The 21,053-nt window shown below is 45.9% G+C and overlaps 1 protein-coding gene across 1 annotated transcript in view; it reads right to left on the bottom strand.

Moving 5' to 3' along the window:
- The window catches only part of LOC120841730 (parathyroid hormone/parathyroid hormone-related peptide receptor-like), a 327,477-nt gene that overhangs the window by 258,163 nt on the left and 48,261 nt on the right, over positions 1-21,053 (bottom strand). Inside the window, exon 2 of the mRNA XM_042293968.1 lies at positions 17,475-17,588. Within this exon, the coding sequence (XP_042149902.1) occupies positions 17,475-17,523 (49 nt within the window). The 5' untranslated portion in view covers positions 17,524-17,588. The remainder of the gene's footprint in view (positions 1-17,474; positions 17,589-21,053) is intronic.

The following is a 21,053-nucleotide window of genomic DNA, read 5'->3' as shown; positions in this document are numbered from 1 at the left end:
CGCGCCTGAATCGCGAGCAAAAACACGCCATGCGGTCTGCGCTTAATGTTTATACCAAAAAACGCAGCCTGAGTTGTGACATTACGCATTGCAAGCGTGACGTTTTGCATTGCTTAATGTCACAACTCAGACTACATATGATTGGTCTAAATATATGCGTCTACGCCCTCATCCGTTGAGCTGCCTCCGTAAGCTGCGGTGATTGGCTCTCCGAGTGTTGTGCGGGAAAGTACACGCCCGGGCTTTTTTAAGAGTGTAGATTTTAACCAATATTCTTAGAGCACATTACAAAACCAAAGATACACAACTGCAACACGGCCTCTCAACCATGTCATTTTTTGTTTTCGTGACTTTATTCGTTCCTACGAAGTAATCGTCGACGAAGAGAACAGGAAGATAAACAAGGCCGCGGCCTTTTTCGCACCACCAAACGCCACACTCTCGTAGACGTACAAGTTCCGTATTTACAGACGCCCCCACACCCAGGTACTAAGGTGACTCCCAGCTCCGTTCCCCAGCTGAACCGGACACGGCACTCCGGCCTGCGGCAAAGTGTTGCCTGTAGGGTGTTTGCCTCTCACAGAATGCGATCCCGCTATTGCCGTGAAGCGAGCCGCGCAGTGAAGACGAGAGCTGAGGAAACATAAAAGCCACACCTCGAGTTCCTTTTTTTTTTTGTGTGTGTGTGTCTGCCGGGATTTGTAGTGTACATCGGAAGCACATGCGCTTCCATGTGCTCATGATAGATCGTTGCAGTGCGATTTGGAAGCCTCTTGGTCCTAGACACTGTTCTGCTCACCCCTCGAACGCGCGGCATGTCAACTTCATACAGTGCGAATTAACTTGAATGGCGGCATGAGCGAAATTTCTGTTGGTTGGTTTCGCAGCAACGACAGAATGCGTCTGTTAAAAACACTTAAAATTACCCTTTTTTTCTTTTTTTTTTGTGCCGCCATTACTAATTGCGGCAGTGCGCTGCAGCAAGGTAGATACGAGTAGCTTTTGCTGAGAGATCCCCTTTTGGCGTGCAGGCGTAGACACGGCTTACGTTAATCACGTTGAGGTTTATTGAAATTTTGCAGAGTAACCTATTTTTTTTTAATCGACGCAGCACACAGAAATACGAAGACGAAGTAGAAGGGTGTACAGAAAAGCAAGCGCTGACTCTCATCTGAAGTTTTTATAAAAGAAAAGAATAAATAAAATTAAAAAAGAAAAAACAGCAGACAACCCCATCATGGAGTGTCAGCAGGTTTGAGGATAACTAATTTGTTATTCTCACAGGTGTGAAGTCTAAAATAAAATAAAATAGTTTGGATGCCTAGTTGGTTGAACATCTAAAGTATTAGCGCTGAGAGCAAGGTACAGAGGAGGACAGGACAAGCGCTACATTCAACTGACTTAAAAAAAAAGAAAGAAAGGCACGAAGATAAATTTATATAAAAATGGAAAAAAAAGAAAGGATTTACAAGGACTGAAATAAAATAAAAAAAAAATGTAATAGAAATTAAAGATAACAAAATCATTTCCTAAACTTTATTTTGTTTAACTTGCCAACCTTTTGCTTACATTTTTTTTTTTAATATTTCACCTTTATACTTTTAGAGCGCAGCTCTTAGGCGCCCGTTTCCGGCTTGAGTGGCGTCGGCGTAACCGGAAGGTCACGTGACCCCCCCCCCAGTAGTAGGAGGGAGGTGGGAAATGAGAGAGGAGGAGGAGGAGGAGAGGGGAGGAGGATTAGCAGGCAGGATCACGCGGGAGGAGGAGGGAGGAGGGGTATACCCTCCCCTCAGTACCCTTCCCTCCTCCTGCTCAAGTGCTGCGCTCCAATTCGGCGTTACAGGTAGTTGTTAACGGCTTTCATTTTAGAGCGCAGCTCTCAGGCGCCCGTTTCCGGCTTGAGCGGTGTCGCCGTCGGCGTCGGCGTCGGCAAAACCGCGCGGTGCATTCTGGGACGTGTGACGTGACTGATGACGTCATCCGCATCGGCATCGTCACTGATGACGTCATCAGTGACGTCACTGATGTCGTCATTGGCATCCGCATCGTCATGGTCATCGTTACTGATGACGTCATTGGCATCCGTATCGTCGTCGTCACTGATGACGTCATCAATGACGTGCCTGATGACGTCATTGACATCGGCATGGACATTGTCACTGGTGACGTCACTGATGACGTCACCACGATCACGTGACCCCTAGGGGTCACGTGACCTTGGTGACGTCACATGACCCCGTGAGGTCACGCGACCCTCGTGAGGCGACGGCGAAGCCCCTCGGAGGGAGGAGTAGCAGGCAGGATTTCATTTCATTGCATTTATTTCATTTATTGTAGCTCAAAGACATCCTTTCGGACGTATTACATGAGCGAGGATTTGGGAAAAAATCATACAGAGCACAATACATATAAAACTTTGGGTTCAAAAACTATCAAAACAAGAATTCGGGAGAAAAAATACAAAAGCATAATACATATAAAACTTAGTGTTCAGAAACAATAAAAAAAGGAAGAACAACATCAGAAGGACCCTTGATTGGCTCAAGTAATGTACGCAATGCCAAGAACATTCAAACCGAAAACAGATTATCCTTTTGGAAACCCAATTCAACAATAATTCGCTGCATTTTTTTCTAAACAACAACTCGTCACGTTCAGCTGCCACAGAGTCTGGGAGTGCGTTCTAATTTGAAATACACAAAACTAACGGAGATGAGAGGATTAGATGAGGAGAAAGGAGGGGTAGACCTTCCCCTCAGTACCCTTCCCTCCTCCTCCTCAAGAGCTGCGCTCTAATTCGGCGGTACAGGGAGTTGAAAACGTCTTTCTTTTTTTATTTTACTTTTTCATTACTTTTTTCATGTTATCCTAGTCCTCCTTCTAATTTGTTTTCTTTTTTTTTTAGTTGTCCTTTTATAAAAATTTATCTTCGTCCTTTTTTTATCTCTTCATTACATTATACCAATAGATGTCTCGGTGTTCATATAACTAACGATCGCTCGTGGAACATCCATGCCAAATATATCACTAACTACGCTAATCGCTTATTAGGCTATCTCAGCAGTAACTTTTCCCTTGCCCCCTTTTTCACTTAAACTTCTCCTATATAAAACTTTAGTGCGCACCAAACTTGAATCTGCAGGCTCTATCTGGAACCTTGGCGTATCCCTAGCATCATCCATTGATTCCATTCAAAATTGTTCCGCACGTTTTATACTTTCTATCACCGCACAGCCAGCGTCACCTCCATGAAATAGTCTCTATATTTGCCCAACCTCTCCTTTCCAAAAAGAAAATAGGTCGCCTCTGCTCACTTGACAAGATTGATCACTCTAAGAGCTCATTCACACAGCCGGCGTTTCTCCCATCCCGTCACCGTCGAGAGGGGCGTTCCCGTCAGGGGAAAGGATTTTCGGCCCGGTTTTCGCCGGAAAGCTGTGACGCGCCGGGCGCCGGGCGACGTAGGGAGCTGCTCTACGGCACCGACGTCCCGGCGTCCCGGCGTCCCGGCGGATGACGGAGTCCCACCCACCATCGAAAACCGGCCAATCACAAAATAGAAAAGTTTCGCCAAGCTTGGAAGATTTTTCATCGTTCCGTTGCCAACGATGAGCCAACGCTTCTTGTGTTGTTTTTCGTGTTCCTTTTGACAAGGGATGGCGCGAACTTTTTCGAATCGAAGCTTCGATGATCGATCAAGCCCTTCGAAAGGTTCGAAAGATTTTGAATTTTCGAACTTTTCATATTGAGAAATTCGATGGAAGTCGAATTTTCGAACTTATTAAACTAAGAAGTTTGACGCTTTTCGAATTTTCGAACTTATTACGCTGCGAAATTCGATGCTTGTCGAACTTTCGAACTTGATAGACTAAACAAATCGATGATTTTCGAATTTTCGAACTTCCTACGCTAAGAAATTCGATAATTTTCGAACTTTCGAACTTATTAATCTAAAGAATTCGAAAATTGTCGAACTCTCGATTCCTGAAAACTCAAAAGTTCGACGAACTTCGAACTTTTAGGGCAAAGGTTCGAAGCTCGTCGAACTTCGAAAGACCGCCGTTAGGTTTCGTTTGGATTCAAGCAGTAAGGTACATTTGTAATTTTTTTTCTTCAATTTTACATGGGGTGACGCATTCCTTGCGAAAGACAATGCCGTTTATTTCAGTCATCTGGCATGCTTGGTTTTAGAAAAATAGATTCACGAAGGAGCGACGAAGGACAACGGGTTTTTGACAATTGTCGTTTGTGCCATATTTGAAGCGCGCTATAGCCGAAGCTATTTATGGTAGAGATGTTAAACTTTTTAAGAATGATCTATATATAGCCTAGGTCAGTGCTGTCTTAAGATATGATTATTGTTGTTCAAGACGACTTTCGAATAAATATCCAAACATGTACCTACGGACAATTGTGCCCTAAACGTGGTAATTTTTTTCGCCTACATTGTTTGGGTATCGCATTTAAATTTACACCAGAGGCAGTACTTATCATTACCATCTGCAGAATACAAAACAATGTATTTATTGTTTTTTTCACGTTGGAGGAATAAATTAACTCATGGGAGAAGATTTCTAAAATTGTTCAAGTTCAGCGCGTCATAAGAAAAAAAATGTTTTCTCATTTTACGCTTTTGGGACGTGTTTCTTCGACCTGTACACATTTTGGTAGGAGAAACTTGTTTCATAGTTCTGGGCCTCTGAATATGCAAGAATACAACACTTTCGGCGGGTTCTTAATAGTTTTTTTTTTTTCTCTACAGCTTTTTATTTTTGCATTTATTGTTATGCGTATTTATTGATTATTTTTTACCAATGGCACAGTTATTTAGGTCGAAAAGACATAGCTTTGAACTTTCGAGCCACCGAGCATGTGACGAGTAGTGCCTCCTGACAACGAGTTTCTAAAAGCCTGTTCACACATGCAGCGGAGCGCAATAAGCATAGCACTGACCTCCTGCTAAGCACGTGCCGACGGGAGCGTTCGGCAGCTTTGTATCGCACCGTCAAAACTGTTCCTCATGGCATTCGATAAGTACCTGACGGCACGTGAGCAGCGTTACATCAGCGCTTCGCTGCATGTGAGAACCGGCCTTAACAATGACCAGCTACGCGATCTTTCATGCAGTGAAGAGCGACAGTAGCTATACATATGCATAAATAATTTCAGATTAAAATAAGCACGACCATGCCCTCTTTCCCCGTATTGTTTTCTTTAACAGTCCGAAATATGTGGGAGCGGGGGGGGGGGGGGGGGGGGGAGAGACTGGAGCCCCCCCCCCCCTCCCCCCCGTTTTTCCTCTTCCGACGCCACTGGTATGGTAAAACGCTCCTCGACCTCACGTTGCGTCAGCTTCTGTGCTTTTTGCTCAGCGTTTCTTTTGCCCTAGAAAATAAATGTCCAAAGCATTTACAAACAAAAAAATTGTCAAGGTGCAAGTGAGCTGGTGTATGTTGATCATGATGCAAAATCCCGAGACTGGGACTGAAATTCGAAAGAAATAGTGTAAGAAGAAAGAAAAAAAGGGCACAGGACAACGTCTCAACCACAGCTGAGTTGAGTTTGAGACGTTGTCCTGTCCCCTTTTTTCCGTCTTCTTACACTTTTTCTTTAAATTTCATTCCCAGTCTCAGGATTTTGCATCATGTACAAACTAATCTTACTATATGCCAGCGTCACTCGGGCGGCGTTCGGTCGGATTACTACCAGAGTGCAAGGTGGTAGGGGAGTAGTTTGCCAGATCACTTCAAGGTTTTTCTGAACTTCAACCACCTGCCTGCCCCTGGTCGTTTCGAACTGGATGAGTATCGTTAAAAGTGCGTTCGTAGGATCACTACTTCGTAATGCACGTTAATGACCACCCCGGGCTGGCGGTCACAATTACTGGTCTATTGTTACACGTCACTGCACTGGCAAATATTCCAGCACATCTGGGGCACTCGTCGTCTCATTTAATTGCCTGACCAACTTCGCGCAGTCTAAATATCACACCCAAACTCTTCTAAACCTGATTTCGTGAATACCAGTGAGGCGTGAAAACGTTATTTGAAACTGAAACTGTGGCGGAACATGAAAACCGGACTTCGAACTTTGCGCGCTTGGACTTCAAAGAAATCGGAAACCTTCGAAGTTTCTTTTTTTTTTTTTCGAATTTAGCATTAAAAGAGAATCGAATCTTCGAACTTTTCGAACTTTATGTAGAAAGAGATTTGAAATATTCGAATTTAGCGAATTGTATGTCTTTGAAAATTCGAAACGTTCGATTTTTCGAATTTTAGATCAAAAAAGAAATTCGAAACATTCAAATCTCTCGAATTTCAAACTAGGGAAGTTCGAAATCTTCGAATTTATCGAACCTTAATAAACAAATATTCGAAATAATCGAACCCGAACTTTTAAAAACCGTGAAAGCTTCGAACTTTTAGAATTCAAAACCCCACGATTTTGAAAAGTTGCGAATTTTTCAAATTCGAACCACCCTACGGTCGAAAGTATCGAAACTTTTCGAAATCGAACATCAGTTCGGTTCGAAAATATCGAAACCTTTAGAATTCGAACCTAGGGTGATTCGCGGCATCCCTACTTTTGACCGGGAATTGCTTATAGCAAACGCAAATCCTTAATTTACAAAAAAAAAAAAGAAACGTGCGCACTAATGTTCAAGCACAATTATCTCTTTATTTTGTAATTTAAGTTGAATAAATAAGCAATCCGATCCGATCCCATCCTGCCGTCGCGGCCTTCGTCGCTTTGCTTGCACGGCCTGTTCGGACACCCTGCCGTCGCGTCCCCGCCCCGGCGTGCTCCCGTGACGGTGCCCGGATGGGAGAGGCGCCGGTTGTGTGAATGGGGCCTAACCCAGCACTTCTAACCTCATTATTTTCAGAACCATCATACATATCGCCGCGCATCGATCATCCACTAAAAGTCGGAATGCCCTACTGCATCACCTCCACCTTTTATCCTTCCTTCCTACCCCTGACCTCCGTCGACTGGAATCGCGTTTCCGCATCCGTTGTCTCGCTTACTGACGCCGCTGATTTTAAAACCGCCATAACTGATGTTTTAAAGAATGTTCTATAGCGATTGTATATTTTGTGTTTTTTTTTATTTTAAATGTTCAATTTATATTTATGTATAATTCCACTCCTCTGTAATGCCTTCGGGCCCTGAGAGCATAATAAATGAAATGAAATTAAAACGGCAATTGAAAGTATTACTTGTCCTGTATTGTCCTCCCTTGTCCTTTCTCTTTCGCGGAACTATTTAATGATCGGACCGAAGTATGTCTTGAGTTAACAGCGCACAAGACAAGGACAAAACGAGAGACGCACGACGAGACAAACACAAGCGCTGACTTACAACTCCTTTGCATTCTTCTTCACCTTCCTCCGCACGAAACTGGTTTAAATACCAGATGATTACAAATGAAAACAAAAAAAGTGAAAGCCGTTTACAACTCAATGTAACGCCGAATTAGAGCGCAGCTCTTGAGGAGGAGTAGGGAAGGGTACTGAGGGGGGGGGGGGGGTGGTTAGGTGACTTCGGGGGCGACCTTAGGGAGGGTGGTCACGTGACCTGCACGAAGCAGCGTAGCGCAACGCAGTCGATGCAAGCATATGAACGCACCATTGGAAACTATCTCGGCATCGCTGCAATAAATATAGCGGTTACATAAGTGATGGTGATTCAGTTTGTCACGTTACTCCCTGCAATGCAAACAGAGCTCCTCGCTGTTTTTGAGTGACCACACTGCCGCTGAACACTTTGCCCTCCTGGGCGGGTCGGCAAGCCAGGAACTCCGGGATGTACAAGTGCGGAAGCAATCAGACCATCCCTTTACGGGCGCAGCATCCTTTGCTGCGACCAATCGGGATTTCAATGCTTGTTTCGGTAAAACCCTATAAGGTCCCTTGTGCGCGTATGCATAAATTAATGGGCTTACTTTAAAGGCTGCCCGTCGAACGGGCAGCTTGGATCGATTTGACGGAAAATTTTTTATTGATCGGAAGTATTAGGTAACTGTGTAATAGGGATGGCATTTAAGACGCCGAAAATCGAAATGCCGAATTATCGGAACGCCGAAATTTTAAACACCAAAAATTCAATAAGGCGAACATACCAAAAGCCAAAAATTCAAAAAGCCGAAAGCTCAAAACGTCGAAACATCAAAATGCTGGCATCTCCTAATTATAGCAGAAGATAAAGTTTCTTGTTAAGTTAAATTTTCTTAGCAATGTGATCAAAGTTAGGCGAGAGGTTCCGCCGGCCGATGTGCACGCGCTTTCGCCCTCTTTTCTAATAGCCATGGAAGGTTGTCCCCGAGTTTGGATACCCTTCGCGTGGTTCAAACCTTAAGAAAAAATATATATATATTTCTGCACATCTCGTCGCATAACAACGATTCCTTGTTTCTTGCATTTTGAGACAGATAAGTTGTGTGCAATTCCTCGAAAAAAGCTTAGAACGTCGATATTGCCCCGGTTGCCCAGAGCAGCTGCCAAACGGTTCTTGCACAACTTTTGCTTCTTGCTTTGTGAGCGGCGGGGTTGGCCGCTGATCGCTCCCTCGAAGTCGTCTTCGACTCTAGCTTGCTCATTTATCACGGTAGGGTTGAGCCGGAAGACGCTGGCGTTGTGTCCGCCGACCAATAGGTCGGCGGTTGAGGCATGGCGCCGACCATCGTCGGTGCCATGCCTCAATGGCGTTATTGACGCTTGGAAATCCGTTCTCAGCGTGGGCTAGCACATTCAAGAGGGATGGCGGGAATACCGGTCGACTTCGTATGATCGCGGCGGTGTTACCTTCGTTAACACGGCGGCATGATTCCCCAAACAGATAGCTCTCCTTCCACCATCGCAGCAGGTCAGAGGCTTCTTGCGGAAAGAGTGGTTTCAATGACGCGTAGGCATCTCGTACTTTTTTGGTGGGCAAGAACGAAAGGGGTGCAAGGTGCCTCACCTTGATGGCGAAACCACCTAAATCATTTTTGTAGAGCACTGCCAGTCCTAGGTGCTGCACTCTCCTCTAGTCTGGTTGCCAAAAGTGGAACAGACAACCATGCCCGTCCGATGACGGGAGCAACGACCGAATTGCGTTGATTGCTGCCACTTTGAAGTCTGTACTCACAGTTTTTGGATTTAGTGCAAGTCCCGTATCTGCGGCGAAGTTCAGCACTTCTTCGAAGAGCGCCTCATACACCATCTGGGTTCGTCAAGTAAACAAAAGACAACACATGGCCATCAAAATAGCAGTGAATTGTGTATAACTGTTCGAAAAGCGGCGACAGAGTCTTAAATGTTCCGTCCATGAGCCACATCGGAGCGTCGTTCAATTTCCTCAATCTTTCGTCCGTGAAACAAAATTAGTAGTTGAGCTCCATCTGCGCTTGTGCAGTCGGACCGCAGAAACTACTGGCCATCTAAAGTTTTTCTGAACTTGTCCTCGATGATGAGCTTCTGCACGGCACACGGCTTGTGTGGGCAGTTCGCTTTCCTCTTCCTTCTCACAGTTTGGCGCAAAGCTTCATTGCTTCAAAAGTGCTGCCTTGAAGACGCTGCTACATCTACCGTGACCTTCTATACAATCATCACAGGTGCGTCACAGGAGGTCGCCGCTAGAGCTTTGATTCGTTCTTGAGTGCGAAAAACGATAACTCTGAGGATATCCGGAGCATAGCTTGCGTGGGCCACTGTCTCCAAGATGACCTCGTGAGTACTTTGTACAGGAAGGTTGTGGGATTCGACTTGCCTTCCTGCACCACGAGGTCGATCCCACTCCGTAGCTCGATGTTGAGGACTGCTACGGCCGGGTCCGTCCGGAGGCTGCCGTGGACTCCGAGGAGAGGATTCACTCCAAAACACAAAGATACTGAAGAAGCGGGTTTATTTGGCTCCTGTGCCACCACGCTGTGCCCGTCGGCCTAACTAATAAAAGAAAAGAACGGAAAAGGGTCGGCGCTGTCGCATTACACAGATTCACCTGGAGGGGGCCCACGCTGCCGCATTAGGCAGATTCGTGGAATGGGGAAAGCTCCAAAAAGAACGAGGCTCCGTGGCCCAGAGCCCGGGCCGCCGTTCGCGGCCGCTTATCTAGCCAGCGGAAAGTGGACGCGCCCGGGGTAGGTAGTGTGGCTTATCCCGCAGATGGGCCACGTCCACAATCATTTCCGAAGGGTGCGCCGGAGGCACTTTCACCCAAAAGGGCGAGGGAAGACACGCCCTCTTCGAGGAATGCGGCCTTACCCCCGTATCCGGGATGACGTCGCCATAACGCTCCCACGGCCTGCTTGTGCTAGGCCTAGATAGGGAGACGGGAAACTCGTGGTTCCCACAAGGTCGGTAGTCACTCTAGCGTTGCATTCGTTTCGCTTCTTGCACCTCAAATAGTGTCTGGAACCTACTTTCTTGTCAAGCACGTAAACATAACCGTCTTTGCAGCTAAGTTTTGTTTTTCCATTCTGGGAGCATACCACGACCTGTCTTCGTCCATTTCCCCCCGAATCAATGAAATGATAATTGCTGCACATTGCTGCTGCTATTTTACTCTGAACAGAAGGCCCCGATGTTTTTTGTGGTTTTTTTCGGGGTTAATAAAAGCTCTCCTGTCTGACTGATATGTCTAGATTTACGACTGGTAGAAAAATACGAAACTTTACATTGGTGTAATATACTGATACTGCCCTCGCAGAACGATTTAAAAAGGCTCGTGTCGGTAGAAAGTGATCCATTGGAAAAAGAACAAATGGTAGTCACAAAGCGCGTAAATTCTTTCTCATGTGGTTTTTGGCGTTATGCCTTTTCGGCGCTTTGCTTATTCGGCATTTTGTTTTTGCGGCATTTTGTTTTTTCGGCGTTTCAATTTTTCACCGTAGTGACTTTCGGCGTCTTCATAATCCGGCGTCTTGATCTCCAGCGTTTTGATAGGCACCGGCGTAATAGGCTGGCTACGTGAAACGAGTGATAATATCACCTTTTTTTTTCTTCCGTTAAACAAAAATATGACCGCCTTTATTCTTCGTTAGAAGGTCACCTGCTTTCTGAGGAGGTAGTAATGATTTTCGCTCGCGTTAAGGACAGTGGTTTTGTTCGACGAGATTACTTACATGTCAATTTGCGAGTCGAGCCTTGTTTTTCACCATGCACGGAGAAAACATTCATTTCCCACGAAAGTTTCGCGCATCAGGCCCTTGACCCGAGTACCAGGCTCGAAACGGAGATATCGTCTACTGCCCAGTGGCGGTAGAGCCGTCATCACCAGTCAGATGCTTCCATAAGCTAAGTGACTAAGTGCTAAGGCCGCCTCTCAAAACTTAGTTTCAATTTAAGTATGACCTTAGTCTACGCTACAGTCTCGTGGAACCGGTCAAGGAGCGAGAGAAGCGCATCTCACGACGCTCGTCTTCATGGGTTAGCTACCACCGGCAAACCAATCATGCGCCAATAAAACAAAAGTATTTCATCCTTCACACTTTGGTGAAGAAGGAAGATGCGCGAAGCTGTACTATGGTGGGACGACCTCAAGAACGACTTCTTGGACAACCTCAAGGACGACGCTTAGAAGACGACGCCTAGAGGACGACGTCTAGGACGTCGTCTAGGACGACCTGAAGGACGACGTTTCTGATGACATCAAGGACAACTTCTAGGACGACCTCGAGAACTACCTCGCGAGTTATTGTGACATGTTCATTGAATAAGTCAAAAACTATTGTCGTTCCGTACATCCCCAGAATATTGAAGGAAAAACGACTTTCTCACGCTCCTCATGCATTCGTGACCGGAGTTGTAACCTCCCAGCGTTCGCCGCTAGTCGCAGAGAGATGGCGTTCTAGATTGCGCTGCTCCGCTCAGAAGGAGATATATAGTGCTCTAGTTTGGAGCACACGCGTATAAGTTTCGCAACATCGCGACGGGATGGCGCCACAGCCCGTTTGGCCAGGAAACGCCTGCAAGCGTTGACAGATGGCGGCGGAGTGTATATTACTAAAAGTTCGGCGATTTTACTCGTAGCAATGGAAACCGCACCGGATTGGGGGGTTATCGGGAGCGACGCCGTGACATTACACCCAGCAACCGAAGATCGCCGGCGACCTCCCCCGCCCCTAAGTTTGCCGTCACGCAGTGGGGTCCGGCGTGTGTATCGCTGGGACACGCGTTAAATCATCTGCTCCCTCCTGCCCCCCCCCCCCTCCCCCCCCCCCCTCCACCCCCCCCCCCCCCCTCTCCCGTTCCCTGCGCTTCGCGGCGACATTCCCTCTTTCGCTTATCACCAAATATTACCCTAGCTTGGTCTATCCGCACACGCCGCTCCGCGGCGCACCGCCGGTGGCCCATGTATGCCGTAGCTCCGCTGTCACCCATGCACTGCACCTCGTTTGCGAGGTGTTTTTTCGCGCCGTCGCTCTCTATGACTACCCAAATCTGTGCGGCCGCCGTCCTTCATGCACACGTTTAAGGTGCATTGACACTGGCGTTCGATTCGCAACCGTCAAGCGAATCCGCTGGTTTTCAATATCAAACACGGGCGAAATTGTATGGCATGCTTAAGCAATCGCGTTCGCAACCGCTTTGCAAACATGGTTCAGCCGCTAATGCGAATATGACGTAAGGGTCCTGATCTGAGTCCACCAGGGAGAAGAGGAGTTTCGGGGATGTTCACCCCACAGAAAAGTGCTGAGAGGCTGCATTCACTAAAATTTGTTTTTTTATGTCCACTGCACGAAATGCTCACGCATTTAATTAGGAATCGGCGTAGAGGCATCAATGATTTCGGCCCAATTTGTTTTCTACATAAAGAAATCAAGATCACTCATGTGGTGACCCAATTTTGAATCGCACCAGCTGATCTTGACAGTCCTCCGACAACAGCAATGTCACTTCCCCGGTTCAAAGTGAGTGAGTTGGCGTGGCCTGTACCGAATGGGATTCCAACTGAAGCCTGGTTGGACGGGAGGTTTGGAGGCACTGTCTTAACTCCCGACCAAACTGACTGATCGTGACTCTGAAATCCGCTCGTGAGCGTCAAAACTACTACCGTGCGTGGCAGCGAGTTTTGTTTAATAACAATCCGTATCTGCTGTCCGTATCAAACGCGATATGACGTTTGGTGCTGGGATATCACATCAATTAGTTTAATCAACATAAGCTGTGTTGATTAAAGTAATCAACATTAATTAGTTTAATCAACATAAGTTAGTCACACTGTGTTTTATATTTGTATTTGATGTGTGCATGTTTCGCGATGGGCTAAACCTTTAGTTTGTGTTAGCTATTACAACTACACCTTCCAAGTCAATTATCTCTACTTCGTCGGAAAGAAGAAAAGAAAAAAAAAAACAGTGAAAAAAGTCTGCAACCCTAGCCAGCATCAGGCATCATCTGTGATTCAACCTTGTTTTTGAGGACAGTCAAAGTAGGTACACCAACTAAGTCAGGGACAGACAGCCTATTACAAATTACTCCGGCAGTATCGACAACCTTCGTGCATGGACATTATGCTCGTACACAAAGCGGAACTCAGTTGCACCTTTTCACGACAACAGAATTTATTTGCCATCTGCCTGTACTCGTGTTCACATCCAAACACAGATTCCCCCACCTCATCCCTCTGCTCCCTTCCAGTCCCTTTCTCTCACCATCCCTTTTCACTTTTAGCAATGCCTTCTAGCAGATAACCCAGCATTTCGAGCATTACAAAAATTTAAAAGTAAAGAAAGCCGCCGAATATTTTTTTTTCTTTTAGGCCCGAGTGTTTTTAAACATTTAAACACGGTGGAAGATAAGAATGTCAAAACAAGGCTAGAAAAGAGGTCGAAATTCTAACTCGAGCTTCGCGCATCCTTTTCTGTCGGGGTGGGACTCGCCGCGCAGGCGCAGTCTCGCGCCACGCGGCCTTCGCGCATGCGCGTTTGCGCGATTCGCGGACTTGACAACGTGTGCGCGAATAAAAAGGTTTCCTCGTGCTCTTGTCATGCTGCGCCATCTCACATGTGTTCTTCAGGAATGGGAGCGAAATCCTCCACACACCTACTCTGTGGCAAAGCGGCGCCGTTCAATCGCCGCTTTCTTTTTTTTTTTATGATACCGCTAAAGCCCATACGCAAACAAAAAAGCAAAAAGCAGCAACAACAGAGCTTTTTTTTTTTCATGTCATGCACATTAAGTGTGTCAAGAACCGAGGTACGGCACACTGTGCTGCACACGAACTAAACACAAATCGCACTTCATCCAGGTATTATGCCGATCAATATAGTGCAATAATACAGCTGATAAACTATTCAGCTAAATTCAGGGGAAAATGTATACCGCTAAACGTCACGGTATGGCGCGATACACTGAATTGCCACTTCGCAACGCGGAGTCCCCTGACACTGATGTCACGCTATGTGACACCGTGATGCCACGTGACATGGTGATTTGAGGTTTCGCCAAGTTAAATCGCGAGTCGTCACAGGAGACTGGGCCGTCACGTCACATTGTGATTTTACGAGACACCAGTACATCAAGTAACTTCACGGCCCGTAATACAGTAATGTCACTTTACACTGTGACGTCACGTGCAACACTTCCACGAAACCGCTGAGAAACCTGTCCCATAACAATTGTTGTCGAGAAGAAAAAAAAGAAAACGCTATAGAGGACTTTTTTGGGTCACAGCTAATTTTGTGTTGTCGAAGAGCAGAATTTGTTGTTTCTTCGTCCTACCCCAACCTGGTCTAGCGAATTGCAATCAGAAGCGGGATTACTCGCGCACCGCGTCACTTGCCAAGAGCATCTAAGAGTTCGACCGACGGATGTCAGGAGGGTACCGGAGCAGTTCCTCTTCGTTATCCGAATCGCCGAAGTGGAGCTTCAAGGGGATTAAAGTGCCAAACAAAGTCCAGTTTAATTATCCTTCGTTCCATTCGAGCTGTCCCAAAGAGAGCACTTCCCTGAATAGCATCACGCCCCATAGGGCTTTTTGTTGTCATTCGAGCAAAGCACATTGTGTAGAATGTGCCTCTTTATGTCTTTTGAGTCTAGTTTTCAACGCGTTTCTTATAAAGTTGTTTTTATTGTCCTCAACAAAGCGTAGGTTGTTCCGTATGCCTTTTACGACGGAGACACTTTTTGACAACAGCAGTGCGAGCTGCACTCGGATCGTACTATTGAACCTGACAGCCATCGGTTAGGATTCAACACCTTTTCACCAAATATTCCGAGCATCTAAGCAAAAAACGTGGCAAGGGCGAAGATTTTCTCCGTCCTGGAATCTCAGCGCATCTCTTTAGATTCGAGGCACGTTCAATCCGTAAAACTGGGAGCTTAGAAGGAAAGCTTACTTGCAAAGAAGTGTAATAGTTCTCCAGGGAAATGTAAATAATTCAGCAGAACCGAACAAAATAATTAGCAAAAGAAAAACAGCGCTACGTTGTTCCTTTAACCTGCGGTGTAGTGTTGAACTGGGGATATAGTGTTCTTTTGTTTCCATACTTTGCTTGCTAAATCCTGTTCCTAAAAAAGAAAAAAAAAAAAAAAAAAACATTCATAGCTTCGGTTAACAGGATACAACCTAAAGTGCCTGTCTTGCGTGCACTTTGTTTTACAGAGAAGCTGTTTATGGCTAGGATTCCGTGAATGTTTCATGTGCGTCAACAAAACTCAGGTCCGAATTTGATGCAAAATCTCTTCACTCTATGCAAAAGCTTATACGTCTCATCACTTGGATATGCATTTTCAGTAGGTGATTTATCAATAGCCACCATTTTCAAGATGAGTAGACTCTCAGGTAGATAATTTAGGTTTCTCAGATATTTCCACCTGTGCGACCCACGTCGGCCATACCTACGCTCGCACCACCCTCTCTTTGTCGTCGTTCTAAGCCCCCGCTTGCGTGCCTAGTTTCCTTTCCTTCCGCTCTCCCGGGTCCCATCGGGCGTGTCTAGTTTCCGCCGGCTCTGCGGGGCGGGTCTGTGTCATGTGCTAAACAGCTTCGCTCGTCATCCACCATCACCGATACCCAAATTTTACGATTTTTTTATCTCGACATAGCATTCGTGCCGTTTAATCGCACTATATATATATATGTCTCTGCATCTACCGAAAATATCATGTTCGTCAAGTCACGTGACGCCATGTTTGACGAAGCAACTAAATTTAAAGAAAAGGCCTGAAGAGCAATTCATAACTTGCGAGTTAATCTAAATGCAGCACTATAGTCGCTCAGAGTATGAGAAATTCAGGGCGTCTTGCTCCTGCAGTGACCGGCCTCCAGCACGGCGGAAGCCTCTGTCTTCCGCCGTACTTCGAGTGCGCGCGCACGCTCGAGGGCCACGAGAAGCAGGAGCGTAATCGTAGATATAAAGCCCCCGTTGCAGGCGGAACAACAAAGCTCCTCTCTCGGCTTCTCACGCTGTCAGTTACTGGGCTTATTTAACTTAGTTGTGCTAGCCTTTACCCATTCAGAAAGGTGCAGCGCGGTGCAGAAAAGTGCAAAGCGTGTACTTCCATTTTTTTTTTTATATTTGGTGCTTTTATGAGTCAAATATGGCCGTACGTTAACCGAGGGCAGCTGGTGCAAGTGGTGCGGTAAATCGACTGAACCTACTGCAGAGAAGAAGATCTGAGCAAAACACGAGTATGGTCCCGTGATGTAAGCTAGGAAGGTAATACTTAAATGTAGCCTGCGATACGGCAGATATATACTAATATCCCTAAAAAAGCACGAGTCATTTTTCCAGCCGTAGCTGTCACCAGCTCTTCTTCCACTTGAAATGACATAGGTAGTCCGTGATGGATATCGCCACGAGAAGTTACAATATTACGAAAATCACATGACGCCATGATGTCATATGACGTCATTTTGTCATGCGACAACATCACGTGACATCGTATATACTTTTTTGAATTGTTATTTTTGACTGCGTCACTTTCCCAACTGATATAGGCGATGGTTCCTTCATGTAAGGTGAAATATAGTGAAAAAGTTAAAGATACACATTAGGAAGCGATAAATTGTCACAACTTTCGATGTTCCTATTGTGGATTCACACGCGACTGCTAATTTCTTATAAGGCTAAGGGCTAATCGTATAATTTAAAGGGAACTGCGTTATCCAGAGGAGTTAATTACGGCACTCTTCGTTCCGAAAAAACACACAAAACAAGTAATTTAATCTTGTATTTTTTAAGAAGTTCATTATTCCACTAAATTAAATGCTACGGGCGCCAACATTGCAATTTCTAGGTTTAACAAAATTTAGCCTTAGTTGGGGAACATCAGTTCGTAGAGACATTCTGTTGTTCTGTCTTAAATTTGATCCAGGACATGTTATGTTCCCGAAATGTTGGATTTTATCACCGTCGCCAGGGTTATATTTTGACGGAGTTTAAGCTTCGTTCCACAACGCGTGCTTTATTTATAAGGGCCACATTAATACGCTTTCACTTTCTCTTACGGACCCGGTAGCTGTAGTCCGAAGTAGGCGAAACGCACCTCGTTTGTCGAAGCCGTAGACGTAGTGCGGGCAGTTGACCTGGGCCATGGTCCCTGCAGGAGCTGGTTGCCAGCATAGGATTCCGTCCCAGACGCCGGGACATGTCGGGAGTCCTGCGTACGCACGCATGCAGGCTTATTCGAGGCAACAATGTTTTCGCGAGACACAAGAAACGCTGTGCGCATTGCATTCTTGGCATCATATGACCGCTCTGCAGTCAATCAAACTGCGACATTAGTTGATGCTATGGCGCCTGGAACGCATCTCCGATTGGTGCGTTTACCGCGTCTAAAAAGTGGGTCCTCGATTTCCGACTGATGACGTCAGAGAAGTGTCGCGCTGTCGACGGTCCCAATCCTGGCGGCGTCCCAACAATGTTGGTGAATGTGGCAGACGACTGTTCTGCTGGATGTCCCTCTCCAGTGTGGCAGCCCGCGGAAGTTTCGGCAACCAGAAGTTGGGACGCTGCGACGAGAGCGACACTCGCGTTCGATCGTGATTTTCGCCAGCATTTCTACGGTCAACCGCTAGGATTGCGACATCCGACAGTGTGACACTCCGGCTTTGATGACGTAACTTGTTGCCGCTTCGGGACCACTTCTGATGTATTGGTGGGTTAGGACGCTAAAAACACCAGTTGCGGAGGCGCTCCGGGCACCATACCGATACAAAAAACGAACGAATCGTAAAAGAGCGAAAAAAATGTAATTAAAGATTACGCCCTGCGTTCCTTACCCTAGCAGTGACTAGAATGATGTGGTAACTGACGGCTTAGAAAAAGAAAAAAAGAAAAAAGGAGGGCCTTTCTTAGTTACTGGACAGAAGCGGCGAAGGCCAGGGACAAAGTGAAGGAGGTAAGGACAACATGGAGTGTTGCCTCCTTCACTTCGTCCCTGTCCTTCGTCGCTTCTATCCAGACATGAACCAACTAGCCCAACTGAACGTTTTCTTGGCTTAGTGCGTTCACGCTTGTCTTTTCGCGATTCGTTCCTCGCCGTTCCTATCGTTACTGCTGCAATTCCACCGGCTGTTGTGCGGTTCCTTATCGAGGAAAATCATATGTATACCTACGACCGATCTCCTCTAATACCATATGAAAGACGCGCATAAAAAAGAATAGCTAGTTATTTTAATTGTAGACGACACAAGTTTAAGTGACTGAAAACATGTTCCCATACTTTTTTGCGCGTGATAAACGTATAAAATGCGTAATGTAGTCGGCTCTGGTGCGCCACAACCATTAAAATGAAAGTTCGCTAATCGTAAAAGTATTGAAGATAACTTTATAAACAAATTTAATTAATATGCCCTCTGAGAGGCAAAATATGTTAGGCAACCATAGCCGGACATTAATTGGCTTTTGTGTTTTTCTTTAAGTGGGATATTATATGATATATGGTTCTTTCTTATGATAATCTGGGATAAGGCTCGTATGGGTCATTTTTCTCCTTCGATGGGGTAATCGAGGATGTCCCTTCAAAATAAACCCAGTTAACGTAAATACACCACTATATGAACGTCACTTTCAAGGACAAACTGCCTCTATAATTGCATTTTTTTTGTCTCGTTATTCTGAACAAGTCGCATTATGTACGATTTTTGGGAGAACGGAGATGTTCGTATTGAAGAAACGTCACTGTAAAATGCTCAGGCTTCTTCACGCCCAGCGTCAAGCTGATATTTTATATAGTTGAGCATATTCCTATTAAACGTATCACTCATCAGAGCTATAATTATAACCTAACTATATTTAGGCCAAATATTTTGCGAAATAAATAAGCGTAACCATTGGTGACAAGGAAGACAAATAGAATGCCGAAGTTTGGCAGCATTGAAGTTGTCGAGGGGAGAGGCGAGGGTGACCTGCTTACGTGGAACAACTCCATGAATTCTTTATCGTAAACGAAGTTTCTCGCGCGAAAAAGAAGTCGAAAGGTGAACGCCGCCGACTTTGATCGACACAGTTCCAGGCAACATTGACATTTCGGAAAACTAACGTCAGTTCGCGCAAAAGGCCATGACGCCATGTGGTACGTATGTGGATCGTCGACGGTACCACCTGTTGTGGTCACCGTTAAATTCTTGGGCAAACGAGTTTCCATGAAGCTTGACACCTGAGCAAGCGTTTTCGGGGATGCCGCAGACATGTTTAAAGCTGCCTTCCCCAAATATGGGTTTCGAACCTTCGAACTTTCTTTTGCGAGGGTTTTGTGGAGGCCTTGAGCAGGTCAAGGTCCAAGGCAAAGCAAATGTTTATGTTTATTAGAAAGCTCATAAGGAAGTTCCTTCCCTGTGCATTACCTCTGGATCGTCAGCAACGTGAATTGGCCGGAACTGGCTTCGCGCTTTGGGAATGAGCTTCGAGGAACTCGAGATTTTGAACAAGCTCACAGATGTTGGGGCTGTAATAAGTAACTTTTGCGGAGTCTTAGAAGAAGGATTAGGCACTTTTAAGAAGATTTCAGCAACAATTATTGTGGCCGCTGGTGGTCCGCCGAACATCTGCAAGCTCCGTCCTCTTCCATTTGCAATGCACGATGGAGTCACAAAGAAGCTACAGAGGCCGCATCAGGAGGGGCGATCAAACCCTCCCCGATACGACATTCCTGTGAAGACATCGGAAAGTGAAGCCCTTATTGTTCCTGTCAATAAAAAGGATTGTAATGTGCGTATGCGTGGAGACTTGAAAGTGAGAGTGAATCCCGTGTCGCGTTTGGAAACCTATTAAGTTACGCGGTTTGAAGAACTGTGGGCTGCGCTCTAAGTAGGAGCCAAGTTCAAGGAGCTGGGTTTGAGGGATGCATAACAGCAAGATCCTTTGGATCAAGAGTGTCGCAAGTTCGTTATGATCAACATCGGTATTGATCTTTTTCAGAGCACAAGACTTCCGTTCGGGTAGCTTCTGCTGCAGCCATATTCCAGCGCGAAATTAATCTTTTTTTAGGCTTACCAAGCATAGCCGTTTACTTTGATGGCATCGTTGTCAAAACTGTTAATGACCAGAAATACTCCAAGACCCTCAAGAGCGTTTTTTAGTGACTTCAAGATGCCTACCTTAAGGTGAAGCCCGAAAAATGCGAGCGTTTTGCACATTAAGATGCCATCGTCAATGCCCCTGCTTGCCTAACGTGAGGGAGCTTCAGATGCATTGGCGTAATCAACTTCTAGAGACGCTTCCACTTGACATTTTGTCGACACATCGTTCCTTGCACCTGCTGCTGACGGAGGGGAGGAGGTGGACGTCACCGGGGGAACAAGATCAAACTTTTTGTGAAAGCAAGAAACTCTTGGCAAATGCACGTGTTCTGGCACATTAAGTCTTCAAGAAGGAACTTCCACTCAGATGCGAAGCTTCGCCTTAGGTTGTTGGTACTTTTCTAGCACCCATCGGAAGTGATGAAATGGAACGACCAGTAGCATTCGTATCACGGTGGTTAATTACGGCCGAACAATATACAGCAGAGTTGACAGCGAGGCACTTGCTTTAATTTTTGGTGTAAGCAAGGTTCACCAGTGCTTGTGGGGGAGGCCATTCACAGCAGTGACCGACCACACGCCGTTGCGCCGACTGCTTAACT

Source organism: Ixodes scapularis, unplaced genomic scaffold (genome assembly GCF_016920785.2).
Source record: "Ixodes scapularis isolate PalLabHiFi unplaced genomic scaffold, ASM1692078v2 PGA_scaffold5__190_contigs__length_132052651, whole genome shotgun sequence".
Taxonomy (NCBI): Eukaryota; Metazoa; Arthropoda; class Arachnida; order Ixodida; family Ixodidae; genus Ixodes; species Ixodes scapularis.
The sequence above is the reverse complement of the archived record's forward strand: the minus strand, read 5'-3'. Positions and strand labels throughout refer to the sequence as shown.